The sequence below is a fragment of the Tachypleus tridentatus genome, chromosome 4 (assembly GCF_004210375.1).
Source record: "Tachypleus tridentatus isolate NWPU-2018 chromosome 4, ASM421037v1, whole genome shotgun sequence".
In the NCBI taxonomy this organism is placed as follows: Eukaryota; Metazoa; Arthropoda; class Merostomata; order Xiphosura; family Limulidae; genus Tachypleus; species Tachypleus tridentatus.
Genome location: NC_134828.1, coordinates 56127957 through 56148543, shown reverse-complemented (window position 1 = coordinate 56148543; position 20587 = coordinate 56127957). Strand labels below are relative to the sequence as shown.

Here is a 20587-nt window from a genome sequence, read left to right as displayed (position 1 = left end):
AAGAAAAATATATTTCACTTATATGAAAATTCTAATTAAATCATTTTCTTTAACAAATAGTTATGCGAGACACATTATCATCCTGTGTTTAGAAATAAAATGATTTTAATTGATACATAGATAAAATGCTTAAGGAAATCTTACTTATTTCAGTCCTCTACTGTAGTAAAAGTCAGAGTAGCAGGATAGAACAACTAACAATAGGCAATGAGCAGCTTATCAAATGTTCATAATTAGCTTTAGATATTATCTATAGATATTGAGTTAGAACTAGATTATTAAACATGTATGGGAGTTAACATGATGAGTAACTAAATATAAGAGTTTTAATTAGAAAGCAATGGAAATATAATTAAAATTAAAAACTATAATATTTGACAAATAGAATAATAGGACAATAAAAAGGATGAGCTGCTAATAAAATTTGCATAAAACCATTATTAAACATGTCATTATTCATTCTTTCTTTATAAATAGCACTTAATATGCGGAATATCAAAACAGTTCTTCCAAAACGTTACTAAAGCAATAGTAATAACACTAGTGCACTATATAGATGCTGTTGACCGGAAAACAGCAAACAAAGGAAATTATACAACAGTTAGGCTTATCCGAAGCTAATTAATGATTAGTTCCAATGCAACTCTATATGGTCGCTTGCAACGTCTGCTGAAGTCATGGCGGAAGTGATTCAAACAGTTACTATTATTTGAAAAGAAATTCCCTCAAAGGGAATGCATTACCAACAGACTTGTCAGATATAGACAATCATAGAAACAACAATTCGGAAGGTTTAGAGTGACATAAAAAGATTGTGTTCCAACAGATTAAAGACCATACTTTAACTGCTGCCAGTTATACACTACTATTATTAACAATACGAACTTCATAAATGGTTAAAACACTGAAAGCATGTTCCTAAAGGTTACACATCTCACTTCAAGTAATGTTAAGTACATCTTACTCCTTCAGTTAATGACTGGGTCTGGCATAGCCAGTTGGCTAGGGCGCATGACTCGTGAATTGAGTGTCCTGGGTTTGCAACCTCGACATACTAAATATATTCGCCCTTTCAGCCAAGAGCATTATAAAGTTTCAATAATTATAACTATTCGTTAGTAAAAGAGTAGCTCAAGAAATGGCAGTGGGTAGTGAAGACTAGCTGTTTTATTTCTAATTTTAAATTGCTAAAGTAGGGACGGCTAGCGAAGATAATCATCGTGTAGCTTAGCGAGAAATTCAGAAAAAACAAACAGTTAGGAATCTGGAAGGTTATATAAATAAGGCAATGAATTTGTATCCCTGCAGGTTACAGGTCAACTCCTGAACTGCTGTCAAGTAGACACACTCTTACAGTAAACATTCTGGGAGGACGTAAGTAAATTACAAACAATATATTTTCTTACAGGTTACAGATCACCCTTGAACTGTTTCACAGTTATACGTTACTGTATGACTCCTAACTCGAGTATGAGTCAGTAACAATTTTCTAGCAAACATCTTATGAACAGATAGATAAGACTCATTTTGACCTTCCACGCTAGCATACACAACTGTGTTTTCTGAGAAGAAGAAACATAGGTTGTATTCAGAAGGTTATTTATCCTCATTTTCTTGAAAAATCCACAAGGATTTGTGAGAGTAAACGCTTAAAATCCATTGATTAGAGAACATGTTATTCCTTCACATTAAAAAAGACGAGATTTGAGTGAAACATTCTTTATAGAAGATAATCCCGCATTAAACAATGTTTCGGAAATAGAGCAATTAGCAGAGTTTCCAATTCAATCTTCAGAACTCACTTCTTCAGACTTTTAGGTATGAACCACCTCATATCATTGGTTTACTGCTTACGATATGTTTGCCATATATCGGAGAGCAAGTAAAGTGCATCTATGGGAAATCGAGCAGTATTTTTTATCTGGGTATCACACTTTCTGAAGAACAAGAAATGGGCATGAATGGCAATCTTATCGAACAATGTTAACATGTTCTCTGTGCAAACTCCAGTGACAAAACATTCTAATGAAAATTAGTTTTAGCAGCAGAATCGCCTTTTTATTGCCTCATTAGTTCACCTATTTAACATTATAGTTTTTTTTTTATTATTAGTTTTCAATCATGGACGTTAAGGTAGACCAACTAACTTTGCAATAACGCTCTACAGGTATTAATTGCTAAGACAGTCTGCTATTGAAGAAATACAAGACCAAATTGGATTTATACCATCCTAGAAAAATTATTTGACTTGTATTGAACATTTGATCTACACTGAATTGTTAGAAGTTAGCAAGAACGATCGACTTAGTCATTTTATGGTAGAAGTGTTTTAAATAGTGTATATTTTAAATTCTTTCTTAGTGACTTACCAACAATATTTAGTTGAACTAGAAATGTGATTTTCGGATCGGAACTAACTTGGCATTCGTAGATCCCTGCATCTGTTGTCTGTGGGTACTTGATCATTAGAGGCCAATCTTGACTTCCTTCTATATGTGCAGAACTAAACCTGTCCTCGTTGATATAAGTTTCAGTTCCAACCGTCAAAAGATGAAGATCCCTTCTTCGAATCCAGGATACCTGCAAAATAAAATGAACCATAAAACAAACAAAAGCTGAATATAATCATTACGTACATGAGCTTTTATATTTTTTCATTTTATATACATCATTTTCAACAAATAGATTTTTGAATAGCCAATCCAACCTATATAAAACCAGTGTGTCACGTCACTCTTGATTTCTCGAAAGAAAAGGAGTCATAAAAATCAAATGCATTTATTCAGACAGTATAGTTCTATTATTGTCTGCCCAATACTATTTTAGTGTAAAGAAACCTTGACGATGGTGCCCTTATACCTTTAAATTGTAAAAATGTTGGTTGTTTTTCTTGTTGTTTTGAATTAAGCACAAAGCTACACAATGGGTTATCTGTGTTTTGCCCACAACGGGTATTGAAACCCGGTTTTTAGCGTTGTAAGTCCGCAAACATACTGCTGAGCCACTGGGGGGCAATAAATGTTGATAAAACAACCCTAAAATAAAGTTGTACCATGGGATATAGCCATGAAAGTAAAATTATCGATTCAATTTTAAATGTAAATTGCTTCTGAATTAAACTGTTTTCTGTTATATTACGAATGTTTTTAATAAAGATAAAACCTCTTTAATCAACGGAAAATCTACATTAGAAAATCAACAGTTTTGTTGTCTATACATTTCGTTTTAGTACATAGACAATATTAGGTTATACTTTTGTTGTTAAGCGACATGACACGAAAGCCTCTGTGAGAACTTAGTGTTATTAAAACTTTACTATTTTAGCTTGGCCATGACAAGCTCGATCGCCTTTAGATCGCAGACGTTTATATGAGGACCACTAATAGGTTTATTTTGGTTATAATAACGGATTGCCATAATTCAGCTAAATGAATTTCAAAAATATTTTTTTTCTTTACAAATCGGAAAGCAAAACTCTCATTTAGATCAAATTATTATTTTATTTACTATAATGAACATTTTTTTTATTATTATTAAGCTTGGACCGTAGAACTATCGATAAGACTCTCACGTCGCGATTGATCTAGAGAAATATATAACCAGTGGTTGTCAACAATTTAAGCATAACAAATAGTGATCCAATTTGAAAGAAAATGACTCACTTATATAAAAATATATATGATCTGTACTTAATGGAGAAAACTTAATATCGTTTCCGGATTCAGCGAAAAGGAATTACTGTATGACATGTAAAAATATCAAGACGTAACACCATTGCAGGCATGTATAATTATTCTATGATTACATCATGAATTACTTTTATCAGTAATCTTAATTTTGATTGTCTCAGAAAGGAATTTCCCCATAGTTTACTTACTCGACTGCGTTTTCCTGTCTCTTTGTTGGTCGAATTTGATTTCACAAAATTTATTTATTTTAGTTCGTCATGAAATGTGAGGTTAAGGTATACTATGGGGTGGGATCATAATCATTTTTGATAGACTATACGCTAGCACATAAATAATTTCTACCTTTAACAACTTTTTCTTTTGTTATTATTACTTTAATTAAATAACATATCGAAAGTGTAAGAAAGTGCAATAACTCTATAAAGAATATAATATAATATATAGAGAATAACAACTCCGAAAATATTGCTAATAACAACCAAAATTAGTTGATGACTTAAGTAAGGTACAGCAGCGATAGAAAATTTAATAGTTTGTCTCTCACTCCTAATTAATACTTATTATTATTTATTGTAGCTTTTATTAAAGATTTCTATCAGCTCTTATTATACACATAATTTTCGACACATTTTTTTAATCAATCAAATTAATAATTTCATTTGTTATAGACTGTACAATTATAAAACGTTCTAAAACAAGTAATTTTAAAACTGTAAGAACTAATGATAACAAATTAGCCCATTCACAGAAACTGCTGTTTTTATCTTATAGCAAAGCTACGTTGGGTCATCTACCGTGTCTTCCGCAAGGAATCGAACCTTGGATTTTAGAATTTCAAGTATATAAAATATCATTGACCTGCCAGGGATTTTACAGAAGTACAAGTGAAAAGTCTTCAACGTCATTAGCATGTATAGCGTATTTGTCGAAGTATTTTAGAAGTTAAAGAATTTATTTCTTTATTTCAGAAATGTTTACACAAAACCATAAGTTTTCTGAACTGAAAATTTAAAGATAAGACAACTACACAACAGCACCATCCGCCAACTCTTAGACTTCTTTAATCAAATAGTGACATTTGACTGTTACTTTTTAAATTTACTCATCCATTTGAAAAAGTAGAGTGCAATTTTGCAGCAAAGAGATGCAAACTCTGGACCCGATATTTACAGTTTGATGTACAAAGTGTTATTCTATATCCAGCTCAAATATATTAATTGAAAGGTAAATTATGTATCGTTTCTAATACGGAGATTTTCAAATTAACAAATAAAGAATTGTTTTCTTGTATTATGAATTGTTAGAAAAAAATCCAAAATTATATTGGTTATATATTCAGCGTAAACGTTAATAGGTGTTTGTTTGTTTGTTTTTAATTTCGCGCAACGCTACAAGAGAGCTATTTGCGCGAGCTGTCCATAATTTAGCAGTGTAAGACTAGAGGGAAGGTAATTACTCATCACCACCCATTGCCAACTCTTAGTAAAAGAGTATCTCAAACATGCTCGCCCTTCCAGCCGTTGAAACGTTAAAATGTGACAGTCAGTCTCACATGTTTGACGTGATGAGAATTGGAACCCTCAACCATCATATTGAAAATCGAGCGTCCGAACCACCTGGCTATGCCCAGCAGCTGTTAACAGCACGAACGAAAAATATTGTAATAATGTAAGAGTTAAACAATCAGGTTAGAAGACTTAGCTCAAACTCACATAGCAAGTAATGTTATTTCTAATTTTAACTCTTTCTTACAGATAAAACATTTAGTTGTAGAAAAAATACTTAAGGTGTATTAATTTTTATCTACTAACCAGAGTGGAGACAGCCAGTCAGCAGCTCCCTACAACACAGTATCCACGCTAAAGGAATACATGCCACTGTTGCAGTGCACTCACAATTTATAGTATGGAGAACATTTTGTTATGTCATCAATTCGAACTCGGGTAACCAGCTCTGAAATTCAGAGCTTCTTGCATCATTAGGCAAATCAAGCATCTGATTATCAGCCATATGTTCTGTAATGCAAATATCTAGTCATAAATTTAAATTATATACTGTCTTATTTTCATTCTATATTTAATCACAGTATCTAGGTAATAATACTGTAAACTGGTGAAAATGTTAAACTTTCTTTAAATTAATTAGCTCAGGTAATTGTATACCTGAACAAAGCAGACTTTCATATGCAGAACAATCAGGCGACTTTGACTTCTCATGCCTGAAATGTCACAGAATCGAATAAGCGCTGCTGTTTGGATGACGTGTCAAGATACAGATCTCTTGAAATAAACTTCATAAGATTGATATTTATATATATCAATCAATACTACGTAGCTTACATTCTATCTAATTCAAGAGAAAATTATAATCAAACTAAAACTCCATTTTTCAACAGGAAAGTGATGTAAATGGTAGCGAAATAAGAGTATTATTAGGAATAATGATTGGCAGATAAACCTATCCATAGACTTTATCAGATGTTACTTTAGTCCTCATTGCAGCCTTAAATGTAATATTTTTAGTTATATTTGTTGAGTTCGTCGACGTATGTTTTAAAGCAATGAATTTGGTTTGTTTTGAATTTCGCGCAAAGCTACTCGAGGGTTATCTTCGCTAACCGTCCGTAATTTAGGCTAGAGGGAATGCAGCTAGTCATCACCAACCACCGCCAACTCTTGGGTTACTCTTTTGCCAACGAATAGTGAGATTGACGACACATTATAACGCTCCCACGACTGAAAGTGCAAACATATTTGGTGTGACGGGGATTTGAGTCCGCGATCCTCAGATTACGAGTCGAGTGTCTTAACAACTTGGCCATGCCGAGCCTAAAGTAAAGGGAATTTTCCGTAAGTAATAACATGTATGGTCACATAGTATGTACATGATTCTTTTATGAGCCTCGTTGTTTTTGTCTAATGACTCAAGACTACAACTGGGTTCAAGCATATCTTATGGCTTTAGAAACATTACTTTTAAGCAGCGACATCGATTGCGACTGGCTAGGTACTTCCTGTAAATGTACTATACAGTAATTAAAGTTAAATATCATGAAGTATAAAGATATACGATAATAATGATCAAATTTTTATTTGCAAGCTTATGCTAAATAGCAGTATATAGTTAAACAAAGAACAATTCCCATCATGTTCTCGTGGATGTCTTTATAAACTATCTAATGAAATCAAAATACGGAAGCAGACTAAACTATTATTTATCAAAACTAAATAAAATTTTACAGAGAAGCCAGCAAAATAACAGCATCCCTAAAGATGACTTTAACAGCAAACAGTAGAAAAATAAACAATGACTTGTAATGCATCAAAAATGAATTTAAATGAAACAATAAACAATAAAAGGGGTTAATTATCTTTCTTTAAGTAATAGAAATGATGTGTATTTAATCAAATTGGCTTAAACAGCAATGGCTGAAGGCTCTAGCATGCTCTTCACTATTACAAAAGACTTAACAATAATTTACTAAGTTGATGAAAAATAACGTAATTAATGAATAAAATGAATATATATTATTGCTAACCTATTAAAACAACACTTAACAAAGCACAATCAACTATCTTAAATGATAGTCTGAAATATGCAAAAATCCTAAAAAACATATAAATATTTCATATTTTTGCAACACAAATTATCAGTAAAATTCCAAAAATGTAGAACTAATGAAACCCGAAATAAACAGCCATTCAGAAAAGAAAGCCAGTTTTCAACCGGAAAAAGAAAATTCCCCATACTTCATTGGAACAAGTAAAACTTGACTTTAATGTAAATAATTGAAGTCCTCCAGTAAATTGGAGATAGGCTTACGATTTACAACGCAAAACTCCTGAGTTCCTTTTCATTCAGATGGCCCATTTTGTGGCTTAATGCTAAAATGGTAACAGTAAACAATATTTTAGGACCAGAAAAAGAAATAAAACAGTGGTCATGAATAATGAAAGCTGCAAAAAATTAACGTAAGAACGTTTCAAAATGTTAATATAGATATAAAATAATAATGTTTAAAACAATTTTAATGTATTGTTATTTAAATGAAGAAATGTGCCATTATGAATAAAGGGATTGAACAAAACTTAAGAATTGCAGATTGACGCACACAACGCTTATGTGGTGTCCTTAAGGTACAGGAAAAAAAAACTGAAATGCAACCAATCTTATCTGAAAATACCAGTTATAAAATTCCTAAATTTCTAAGTACTTTAATCACACCTTTTATGCTTACCATGAAAACTCAGTTAAAATTGATTTGAATTAAAAAGTATACAAACATTAGAGCACAAAAAATAAGAAATTAATATGTTGCATCAATCTACGAAACAATTCCAAGAAGTGAAACTATTAACTTAGCTCTTCAGCTCAAAGCCAAAAAAGAAGAAAGAACACAGTAAATGAAGTTTTAAAAATACACAAACAAATTGTAAGCTTACGTATTGTTAACAAACTTTATTCAGTTAACTTAAAAACTCATTATTCCCCTTATTGCTGGTTTACATGTGTAGATTTATTTTCTTTGCTTTCAAACTAAAGATCAACAATATCGTTCACTAACATAGAGAAATCTCATACATCCAAGTATCAAACGCACATGGGAGGAAGGGTCTGACATTCCAACATAAACTTCCTAAATATAAAAATCAAAAAAACAAAAATATGCTTTTCTCGTACCGTCTACCATAAACCATGTGAAATCTTCCGTTACATTAAAAGGAGCTCGGCATAGTTTTAATCAAAAAACGTATACTATATCCGGTTTATAGTATTTTGAATTTAGAATAAAACCTTGATGATGATGATATATATATAGATACTAACACATTCGTAAATTACCTCAAATTTCCCAAAACATTATATTAAGTCCTGAAAAATGATCTAAAAAGTATAAAAATACAAAATGATAGCTAACAAAAGCTTACAAAAATAAGCAAAAATTAATTATGTACTTCTTTATCTCGCATTATTCTTTGGTAAAAGAGTAGCCCAAGAGTTGGCGGTGTGTGTTGATGACTAGCTGCCTTTTCTCTAGCATTACACTGCTAAATTAGGTACGGCTAGCGCAGATGGTCCTCGTGTAGCTTTGCGCAAAGTTTAAAACAAACCAAACCAAACCAAAACTTCTTTATCATAGATATGTAATTAAATATATTATAAAGTTCTTTCAAAATCCAACACTGAAGTGAAAGCTAATGTTGTCAAAACATTATGACAATATTTATATGTATTACTTAATAAAAGTTTATGAGAACCAATACACAAAGGTTTAGTATATTAGTACAATAATATTATAATTCGCAAAGAACGAAATCATTTTCTTTGATAGATTGTTTAGGCAGAGTATTCGTCATGAAACTTTGTAGAATGGACGGCAACAGCTTATTGGGGAGACTCAAGTGTAGAGGAAGACGTTTTGAAAGTCTTCTGCCTTTCGTCTTCAGATCAGTGTGTGTATAAGGTGTTGTCGGTCTTATATAGTGTCCTGGTTGGTTGAGGAGAGTGTGTTATGATTGGTTGGACAAACAGCGACCTACCAAAGAGAATCTCAAAAACGTTATCTATGAAATTCCATGTTCTTGCAACGATACATACATTGAAGGAACAGGAAAAAAACTCGCGATAATAAAAGAATATAAAAATAGTACAAGACTCATGAAAACACAAAATTCAGCCATTGCATAGCACGCCACATCAACTTGACACAGAAAAAACTGGGAAAAAACTAGAATCATCGACACAGACAAATTCTAAAAGACAATAAAAATCAAAGAATCATTTTATATTAACACTATGAAAGAGATTCCGGATTAGAGGTGAGTAATCTGTGACTACCATTGGTTGAATCTACGGGAAATCTTTCCTCCAATCATAAACAGTGATAATCCAACCAATCATAACTAATTATAGTTATCTTGTACTCTATATAAGAAAATCATTGGTGTAAAGATAAAATGTCTATTTATACAGGTGTTTCTAGTAATTATATATAGTAATATCATTATTTAGTTATTTCGTTGTAGTTGTGTGTTTTGTCAATGTGTTGTACATTGTTTTCATTATTTCAAACAATCAACTTCGTAAATCGAATGATATTCGTCAGTTCTGCAGATTCACATGAATAAAAAATTGTAACTATTTGCATGTACAGTTTGCTATTACAGTTTCTAAACTATCGAATATCTTTCTTCAAATATTGGAATATTTTTGTTTATGGTGATAATCTTTTTCAAAATATAAGTTAGAATGGCAGTTTAACTGCTGTTTATTCTGTTGTATTCATAGAACGATATACTATCTCTAAATTAATTGGTTTCGATATAGCTTACTAGGTGATCATTTACACTGAATGATTTCTGAATAAATCCGTCTCTCGTATTTATTTTTTTTGCGAATAAGTTGTCACATAAACACTTTTATGTACTATACCTATTACTGCTTCAAATAGCAGAAAATATGAAAGTGAACTTAGAAGTTAATTAAATGTTAATATGTATCAATGTTAAATATTTGCTAACAAGACTGATACACATAATTTTCTTTTTAACACAAAAATATTTTAATATAAAAAATCACTTACACTGCTAATTAGGGGCCGCTAGCACAGATAGCCCTCGAGTAGCTTTCCACGAAATTCAAAACAAACAAACCCAGCCAACTCATTTCTCATCAATAATGATACACACTTAATTGGCAAAGTATGTCTTACACCAACCACAAGTGGTTTTGAAACTAGGTGTGATGTTAAAAAAAGTTATGAAGAGGAACATTAAAAAACCCACCCTCAATATCCTGAACAATAAGAGACTAACCAGCGGCAGAACTCGAGTCTAAGGCCTCGTACCCCCTCGTATTATGTTATAAGATATGAAAAAAACTAATTCAATTATAATACGCATGGTCTTTGACATCATTCATGTCGCTATTTTTCCTCTCTCCTAGAAGCAGCCAATCAGCAAAAGTATTTGAACACCTGCAATAAGTACTTAGGTACGCTAATAAATACATGGTTATAAACACACCTTCGAACATAATACATGAAGTTATCATGTCAGGTGTATGTGAGAACTTTCTATATAATCTTTGAAGCTAAAATGTTCTCCTTAGTTAAATACATATTAATAAGTGAAGCCTTTTCTATATTCATGTGCATGACTCGGTAAACATTGAATAAAAACATATTTTGAACAAAAAATGTTAAACATAGCAAACATTTAAATACATCAACACAGTTCCATTATTAACAAAATAACCTTACATTTATGAAACATTTCAGAGAGCAGTATGATCAGAGACTCGACGTAAAATAAACTGCAAAAACAAAATATAATTTCCGTATTTTCACGAGAACTCTATAAAATACATAAATATTTTCTAACATCTGCAAACGATATTTTATGTATTTTTATATGTTTTCTGTTTAATAAAACAGGGGGAGGTTAAAGTATGAGTACCACTTCTTATTTTCAGTAACAATTAATGGTAATTCCGAGAAAAGAGCAGTGTTCATGTAAACTCTTCTAGATTCTTTCCGTTTCGCCCTTCCCCGCGAGTACAGCGGTAAATCTGCGGATTTACAACGCTAAAATCAGGGGTTTGATTTCTCTCGGTGGGCTCATCAGAAAGCCTGATGTGACTTTGCTAAGAGAAAACACACATACGTACATTCTTTCCGTTTCACTTTTTTATAGTTTTTTCTGAAATAAAAATAGTAATTCCTGTTATACATTCAAATGCGTAGAAAATACAAAAAATGGTAATAGATGTTACATCAAATAAATGAATTAAAATATTTTTTTATTTACCACAGTTAACTTTTCTTTATCGAAGTAAAAATCAATGAAATAAAATATTTTAAGCACAATAATGAATACAGCCAAAAAAATCGCTGACACAAAAATAAACGTACGCAACCAAATTAGCTACCTATTCGGGATGAAATAAGAAGTCCGACACATTTGAAACTCAAAGTTAAATATTAACTCTGACACGCAACTCTCACATAAAAGACATTTCAAACGATATTGCGTTATGTTTGTTATGTTATAGTCGTGTGACATATCAGCTCTACGGTAAGTCTTATAAGTTTCAACTCTACGAGTAGAGATGCAATGTAACTATAAGCGGCAACAAAAAGATGTTAGAAAAACAAGACACGAAAAAGTCGAAATTCTATAATACTGGATAGTATACCGCGTTGCTTTTATCTGTTAGTAAAGATATGATATTTCCTACGCTATGCATTTCACCAAAACTAAGATTAACAAGCAAATGTTAAAGCCAAATGACAAATATGCTCGATGAAATAACTCTAAACATTATACGATGTAACACAAATTTTCTTCCTGGAGAGTATGTGTTATTTCCCAGTAGCTTATGTTGTAAAAGTACAGAAAATAGCCATTATTCCCTTCAAACTTTGCTTTTGTGACCTGGATAACAAAATTTAGAAATTAACCCATTTTCTATGTAAAAACGGCAAATATGCATATTTTCATTTACCTAATGTATGAATAAAACAATATATGAATCAAGATTTACATGTATTTATACCAAAGTTATACAAAAATGAACAAAAATGTTTAGAAGTGAGGAGCTTTTCGAGATTTGCGACTGTAATGTAAATCACTTTTGCGTGTCAGCTCCCAAATATAGTCTTCCATCAAGTTTTTGTTATACTCTTCCAGACCACAAAAGCAAAGTTGGAAGAGAAAAATAGGTCTTTTCCATTTACTTTAAGTATAAGCAATTGGGAAATAACACTTTCTGTCCAGGAACAAGAAAAAGTAAAATATTTATTACATAGCGTTATTCAAAAATTATCAGAGTAGCTTAAAGTAATAATTAACTTTCAGGTTATCTCTTATAATTGTTAAATCAAAGTGAAAATCAGTGAAAACATTAACGATTTACCTCAAACTTTTTAACGACTAATAATTCACATTTATTTGCCGATCTTGCTTAAATACTGAAATTCTGTTAATAAACCTACGACGATCGGCATGACCATGTGATTAAGACGTTTGATTCGTAATACGAGGGTCGTGGGATTGTATCCTCATCACATCAAGCATTCTCGTCCTTTCAACTGTGGGGTGTAAAAATGTAACGGTCAATTCTCACTATTCGTTGGTAAAAGAGTATCTCAAGATATGGTAGTGTCTCCCTAGACTTACAATGTTCAATTAGCAGATGGACCTCCTGTAGCTTTGTGCGAAATTTAAAACAAACAAACAATACTTATGATTTCAACATCCTTCTCAGAAATCACTTCTAGACTAATTTGATCTGTTTTACTCGAATTTTTTGTAAATAAACTATATCACTGAAATTAATTGAGACTTTTCTTTATTAAGACAAAATGTTTGTTGAAATTATGGATTTTAACAAGGTGTGACCCACTTCAAGGTGGATGATAAATATTTAAAAACTTTATTATCTCACCTCGTTCACAAAATATCGATCTATGAACGTTAATCGCTGTTTTCATAAAACACGCACCAAATACATAAATATTTCCCAGTTATCGAGACTTATTAAAATCCTGCAAAACTTTGCCACGTATGTGCACAAATATTGCTGAAAGTTTGGAATTTGATCAATATGATCGTTTAGTACGATTGTTGTTAAACCAGATTGTAAGGACGCTTGACTAGTAATACAAGGGTCACAGGTATGAAAACCCCGTCTCACCAAACATGATCGCTATTTAAGCCAGTTATGAATTTCCCGACCAACCAAACATGCTCGCCGTTTCAACCGTGAGAGCGTTATAAAGTGACGGACGCTACCACGGTTTGTTTGTTAATTTAGCTGTGTAAGACTAGAGGGAAGGCAGCTAGTCATCGCCACCCACCGCCAGCTCTTGGGCTACTCTCAATTCACCGTCACGTTATATCGCCCCCACGGCTGAAAGAGCGAGCATGTTTGGTGCGACGGGGATTCGAATCCACGACCCTCAGATTACGAGTTAAACGCTTTAACCCACCTGGCCATGGCAGGTCACCACAGTTTGTTGGTAAAAACGTAGCCCAAGAGGTGGCGGGGAATGATGATCACCAGCTGCCTTTCATTTAGTCTTTCAATGCAAAATTAGTAATGGCTAAGGAAATAGCCCTTTTGCAGCTATGCGCGAAATTCATAACCAAACCTAACATGTTTGTTATTTTCTGACTGTTTTTGTTTTTGAATTTTGGGCAAACCAACACGAAGGGCTATCTGCGCTAGCTGTCCCTAATTTAGCAGTGTAAGATTAAAGGGAAGTAAGCTAATGATCACCACCCTGCACCAGCTCTTGGACTACTCTTTTACCAATGAATAGTGGGACTGACTGTCACATTATAACGCCCCAACGGCTGAAAGGGTAAGCATTCTCGGTGTCATGAGGATTCGAACCCGCGCCACTCGGATTACAAGTCGAGCTTGTTAACCATCTGGCCTTGTAAGATTTTGCTGTGAGGTGTTCCTTTCTTAGAATTTCGATTTATGTATTAGCTAATGCTAAATTTCGTGTCTTGTTAATGCCTTAGATATCGAAACATGAAAGAAACTGCGTTTTGAAGAAATTATCCTTCACAGTCAATTTTTTGACTCTGTATATTTATTAATTGTTATGTTTTGCGTATTTTAATCTATCACGAACGAGGTTCCGATTTACTATGTTACGTATACTAGGTATTAAGATCTGAAATAGTCAGCAATTTTAATTTAGAAGTTAATTAATTATTAATATGTATCAAATTTATGATCTTTGTCAACAAGATTAATTCACACAACTTTCATAACACAAATATACTTTAATATAGAAACAAAAACAATACAATTTATAATAACGGTTATTACTAACAGTTATTACAAATAATGGTTTATACGCATGAGTTTTACAAACTCACAGACAATACTGATTGTCATACCTAGTCCACAAATGAATATTTTAACGACAATTCAGGTCTACAACGAGCATTTGATTCTGAGTTGATATTGTCACATCTCGCTTAAGCTAGCTACCTGTCGTTTCTTGGTTGGCCTCAGAGCGATTACTAGTTCACTTCTTACCGATGAAGATATTTAGTATCTTTGTAGAAATGGTAACATCCAAAGTAATTCGCACTGACTGTAGCTAACCAATAATAATCTTCTGTTACTGTTTTTCGGCTAGCTGATTTTATATGAATCTCACGAGTTTTATAATGTTCGAAAAACAATTATAGTTGTTTCTTACTGTTAGAAATCTTCTACAAATTTCTATAACAGGTGGGATTTGAGCAATACACAACCAACAATATTGTCACGTGCAAAAGAGAAAACTATAACGAAAGATGCAAAGGCATTAAAATAAATTTTAACGTTAAATCGGTTACAAAATTTGTTGTATTTTCTCGTGCAACATGAATGTATATTACTCTCTGACTAACTTAAAGTAATTATGAAACTGATTAGATAATTTGTTAATTTAATTTGTGGAGCTTAATTCGATCTCTCTTTTAGAATTATCTTATAAATTACAAGTCTATAGAACATACGTATATAATATATTAATTACAATATCCTTAGTCACGCCTGGTATAGATTGTTGACAAGAGCGCTCCACTCTGAACCTGCGAATTACGAGTTCGAATCCTCTTTCAGAATTTTTTCTCTGTTTCAGCCATGTATACGATATAATATGGTAGAGAGTTCAACCTTTCATAAGTAAAAAATAACCCAAGACTTGGCGGTGGGCGATGTTGAGTAGTTGCCTTTCCTCTAGTTTGTTACTTCTAAATTAAGAACGACTTTCGCAGATAGATCTTGACTAGCTTTGCGCGAAATTACAGAAACAAATATCTAAACTAGCTACTTTTGAGTGTCGATAGGTTATTGCGAAAACTATTAGCGGTTGTGTAAAAACATGTAGAAGTCGTGGTCTGCCTTACAAAATATTATTTTTTCTAGTTCTCTAGCTGTGCTTCACATAAAGTAAGATGGGGAAGTTATTACTTTTCATTTTTTGTTTACTTATCGGTATTTCATTATCTACTTTGGCAACATTTTAATGAAAACAAAATATAATCTAAAAATTAACAAGACTAACAAAAGAGTAATAATAATTTTTAACCACATAACGAAACCTCTTACTGACACTGCGATATTATCTTTCAAGAAAATTAAAACTTAAAAATGGAATACGACATTCAATAGGATTGTTTGTTTTGTATGATTAAACATGGAACACGACATTCAATAGGATTGCTTGCTTTGTATGATTAAACATGAAACTGCACAAAGTTACCTTGATGTCTGCTTCTGAGCTATCGAAGCGACGGTGGGGACAAAAATTCTTAGTGGTTTAAAAACGTATAATCAAATAGTCGTAGTATCTACATTTTATAACACTCAAATAAAACGTTATCCTTAACCTTATGAAATATATATTCTAACCATCCACATTTATGAATCATATATAATACAAATTTAGTGCCTGATCTACCATTTCGCACTTTTTTCGGTTTAATTATCACTGCCATTATAATTGAATTTTACTTCTTTTAAATAAGTTAGCAGATCTACGTATTTAAATGATTTAATGTAAGTCAATGCCAGATTTGGGGTTTGCTTTTGCGAAATCTCAGTAAAAGTGTTTTTTAGAAAACACTCGGGTTCGCCAAGTGGTGGAGTGAAAAGTTACACTTGTGCAAACCTCAGGATCGAAGCGATTCCTTTGATATGACTTACAAGTTGGCGCGATCAACGGTTTAGAACGTACTACATGACACACACGTACTCTGAATGTTATTATATACAAGTTGAGGTTTAATTTCTTTATTTGAAAAACTATCGAAAAATGTCTGCCTACATCAGGTATTAAAACCCGATTTCTAACAGTGTAAATTCGCAGACATAACACTGTACCACTGGAGTGGCACACGTTGAGGTGCCCGCCCTTTCTCCAGGTTATGAGCTAAGAAAACATTTGGGATTGATGCCATGATAAATAAATTCTAACTTACATACAATGTAGTTGTAAGATATTATTACAGCGTTCATTATTATTTCATATAAAGTTTTGTATAAGCTTTAAGAATTCAATACATGCATAAATAAAACATGGTATACACTATGTGATGGTCTGAAAGACTTTGTAATAAGAGGTAGCGGCTAGAATAGTGTCGGTATGTGAGCTTTATGCTATCCGCTTTCAACACCAGCTTTCATTGCCCTTCTACAGTGTTTCACCTGTTTAATTAATTGACGGTTATTGGCCGCAGAAATTTCTTACGGGCTTAAGTTGAAACACTGCTGGTCAAAGTAGAAAGTGAGTATAACTTAAGAAACACATAGTAGCCTTATGGTGACTGTTGGAGTAGAAGCTTCAGCTGAGTTTATGTATTAATGTAATAGTGACGGCCATTTTGTTTCAATACATACCTCCATTAGAAAACGCATTCTATGAGATGTATAAGACGATTGTGTTCTCTCCCAATCTCCATACTGTATGTATGGTGTACTGTAGAAAATTTAATAAAGTTTTTCTGTGTGTGTAACGACGTGGCGCTATCTATGAATGTAGTCAACATTAACTTATGTGAAAGATGACATTTGATAAATAAAAGCAAGAGTGGAGGGGGTTGTGAACCGCCATTAGCATTCCTCTAGTTTCAAACCATCATCCTACAACGTTTGAATGAGATTGGCTAGCGACCTAAAAGTAATTAGATAATAAAAAAAAAAAAAAGAAACATAGTCTTTTGTGGTTTATATACATAGACAAGTTAAGGTACCTGTCCTTTGTCTGAATTATAAATTTAAAGTGAGGATATTGCTATGATAAATAACACTTTCACACAATTTATTTATAACATAGCATAATATTACAGTTTACGTATTATTGCATCAGTGATGGCTATTCTTTTATTTGTATTTCTCTAATAACTTACTTTCTGAAATATTAAAAACGTTTGTGTGGTCTCCCTCAAACTTTGTGTTTGCCGCGTTATTGAAAAGTTAATAAGTTTTGATTTCATTGGTGTAAGAACGTGGCGTCATCTACGTATGTTCAACAACAGTAATAACAGGGTTGAAAGAAATTCGACCACTATTAACACTGTTCCTGTTTCAAAATATCATTTCGCAAAGTTTGGTCGAGATCGGGTCATTGACTTAGAAGTAGTTAGATAACAGACAGACATACACATGTTTTTGTGCTTCATGTACAGATAAATAGGTAGATAGATTATAGTAATTCTCACAACATACTCAGCTGATGCTATGATGAATTGTTTTCTTTTATATACTTAATATTTTAGTCCATACTACTTCAATATGGTCTCAAACACTCTTTCAACCCAAATTAATATGAAATGTATGAAAAAGCAAAAATTTGTATCGACATATAGATTTATTTTGTGTAATTTAATAAAATTCTTTATAAACCTTTTTGCGCTGAAGATACTGAAATTCAGTTCTTGTTACTTGATCTCACCAAGAGTTGGGCGTGACTAGGTGATTAGCGTGCCGAAGTATAAATCTAAGGGTCTCGTTCCATTGTTGGAAGAAAATGGGCCTCGCACTTTAAAACAATGGGTTCGTTATAAGCGTAACAGTTAGACAAAAACAGTCCAGGAGTTGACAGTAAATACTGTTGCCCTTCAGTCTTCCCTCTAGTTTATCATTTCAGTAATAGGGACGACTGTGCGCAAATAGCGCATGTGTAGTTTTATGTAAAGTTTTGAGAAAAACAAAACAGGAACGTAAACAATAGTATATCAGACATGTAACAAATGTGCCTACACGATCTATGTATTACTCTTAAGCTATCTGTAAAATATGGTTTATTTGTTTTAACTATCAATAAGAACACTTGCTACATATTTTATACAATTCAAACAAAAAACACTACTTATGAAAATGTAGCATTCAGTACAATATTTCCTGAAGGCTTTGCTACTTTTGTAAACATGAAAATAACAGGGGGCGTTGTTACTATTGCTATTGTTTTCTAAATATTTAAACTCATTTCACGTATAAAAAAATTTTAAACCCGAATTGCACTTTCTGCGCTCGTTGGCTAAACATGCAGGTTTAAAACACATACACACACTCTTTTAGACACTAATAAATGAATACATCTAAAAATGCCATAAAAATATGTTATGCTGAAGATGGATATAAACTCGAAAGAGGTTCATGTGCTTACATGAGCATGTGTGCGTGTGAATATGTTTATATATACATCTGCAGGCAAACAAAACATCAACTCAGCCTTTATTTTTCTTGAAAAAAGAAGATGAAATTAATGATTAAAACATTGATCACTCATCAGAATGTGTAATAGAAAATAAATATATGAATGTTTAAACCATTGGAATAAGAAAACGAATATGTTTAGCAAGATTACTAAAGAGTAAAAAGAAATACTCTTGTTCCTTCCTAAGCAACTTTGCTGTTTTATGCAGTTCGCACTTTAGATTTTTCGTTTGATAACCTTAAACTTATATACTGGCATCTCGTTTTAGATTGATCTGCTAACGCTCGATTCTGTACTTTCTTTTTCTGTATAGTTTTTATATGTGTAGGAAAGCCAGAGACCAAACGTTGGTATAAAACTTATACTCAAGTAACAGCACGTTGAAATATACAGAAAAAAAGTTGTATTACGATTTTCGGATGAATAGGGTCAAGAGAAACAAAATGACGTATGTTTACATTTTATCCAGATCGTATGTGTACAAACAAAAGTTGCATGGGCAAATAAAATGGATATAGTAAATAATTTAAGTATGTTTGACTACCCTAACTATAAGCAATTGTAATGTAGATAATGATTTCATCAATATATATATATATTCAACTTTACCTCATTATATGCAAAAAAGCCATCTACTACTAAAAATAAAAAAAAACAACTTGCTGGAATATTCAATATTGAACAAAAAAAATATACAGTACTTCATGACTTAACGAAATGTGCAGTACAAGTTGAGGAGGGAATAAAATATGAGTGTCAAAGGTCAATATAGTTGTATGGGAAAACTGGGACAAGCCGATATTGTACCCTGAATATAACCAACGAATTCAAACTTTTTAAGAAGTGTTTTCATGTATATGACTGTTATTTTATATATGCAAAAACGGCTCGTTTGGGTTGAGAAAATATTTTACATAGAAGAGCGAACAACGTTTCGACCTTCTGTAAACGATGACCGAAGAAGGTCGAAACGTTGTTCGCTCTTCTATGTAAAATATTTTCTCAACCCAAACGAGCCGTTTTTGCATATATATTTCTCTACAAGTGGGTTTTCTCGACATCACTGATGACTGTTATTTTGTTACTTGTTTTATAATATATGCAACGAATTTATCTCGCCTGGGTGTGGCCGTAGATCTTACTCTGAATGACAATAACCCTGGCTATGTTTAATTATTTACTTTTTTTTCAATTTTTCATCAATTACTTAACTATTTTTATCTTTTATGAATAATAATAATAATATATTATTTTTATACTTTTGGTACGATGAAGTTTAGGAAGAATATTTATATTACACTATTTTCTAAACATAAATAAAAAAGAATAACTAATGCGATCAAGAAAAATGCATACAGTATTCCTCGTAAATCGGGTTTGACTTCAACTATGAACCCAATATAAATAGCGTTATACCAATATTAAGATCAAAAGGATTTTAATAGCGTATACTAACATATCGGTTTTATTTAATAATGATGTATTGTCAAGTGATCTAAAGTCAACAATTCTAAATAAAACACGAACCAACTTACTTTATCGACAACTCAATATGAGAACCGATTACTTTGTAACAATTCAAATTATTCTGCGAATATGTCGATATTCAAGAAGAAATTTCGTCGAATCGAACTAATAGAGCTCAAATGTCGCCATAATCGACGAGTTA

At 32.2% G+C, this 20587-nt stretch overlaps 1 protein-coding gene across 1 annotated transcript in view; it reads right to left on the bottom strand.

The window, feature by feature from the left end:
• Positions 1–20587, bottom strand: part of LOC143249181 (zwei Ig domain protein zig-8-like) — a 156582-nt gene that overhangs the window by 26762 nt on the left and 109233 nt on the right. The window contains exon 3 of the mRNA XM_076498640.1: positions 2370–2580. Within this exon, the coding sequence (XP_076354755.1) occupies positions 2370–2580 (211 nt within the window). The remainder of the gene's footprint in view (positions 1–2369; positions 2581–20587) is intronic.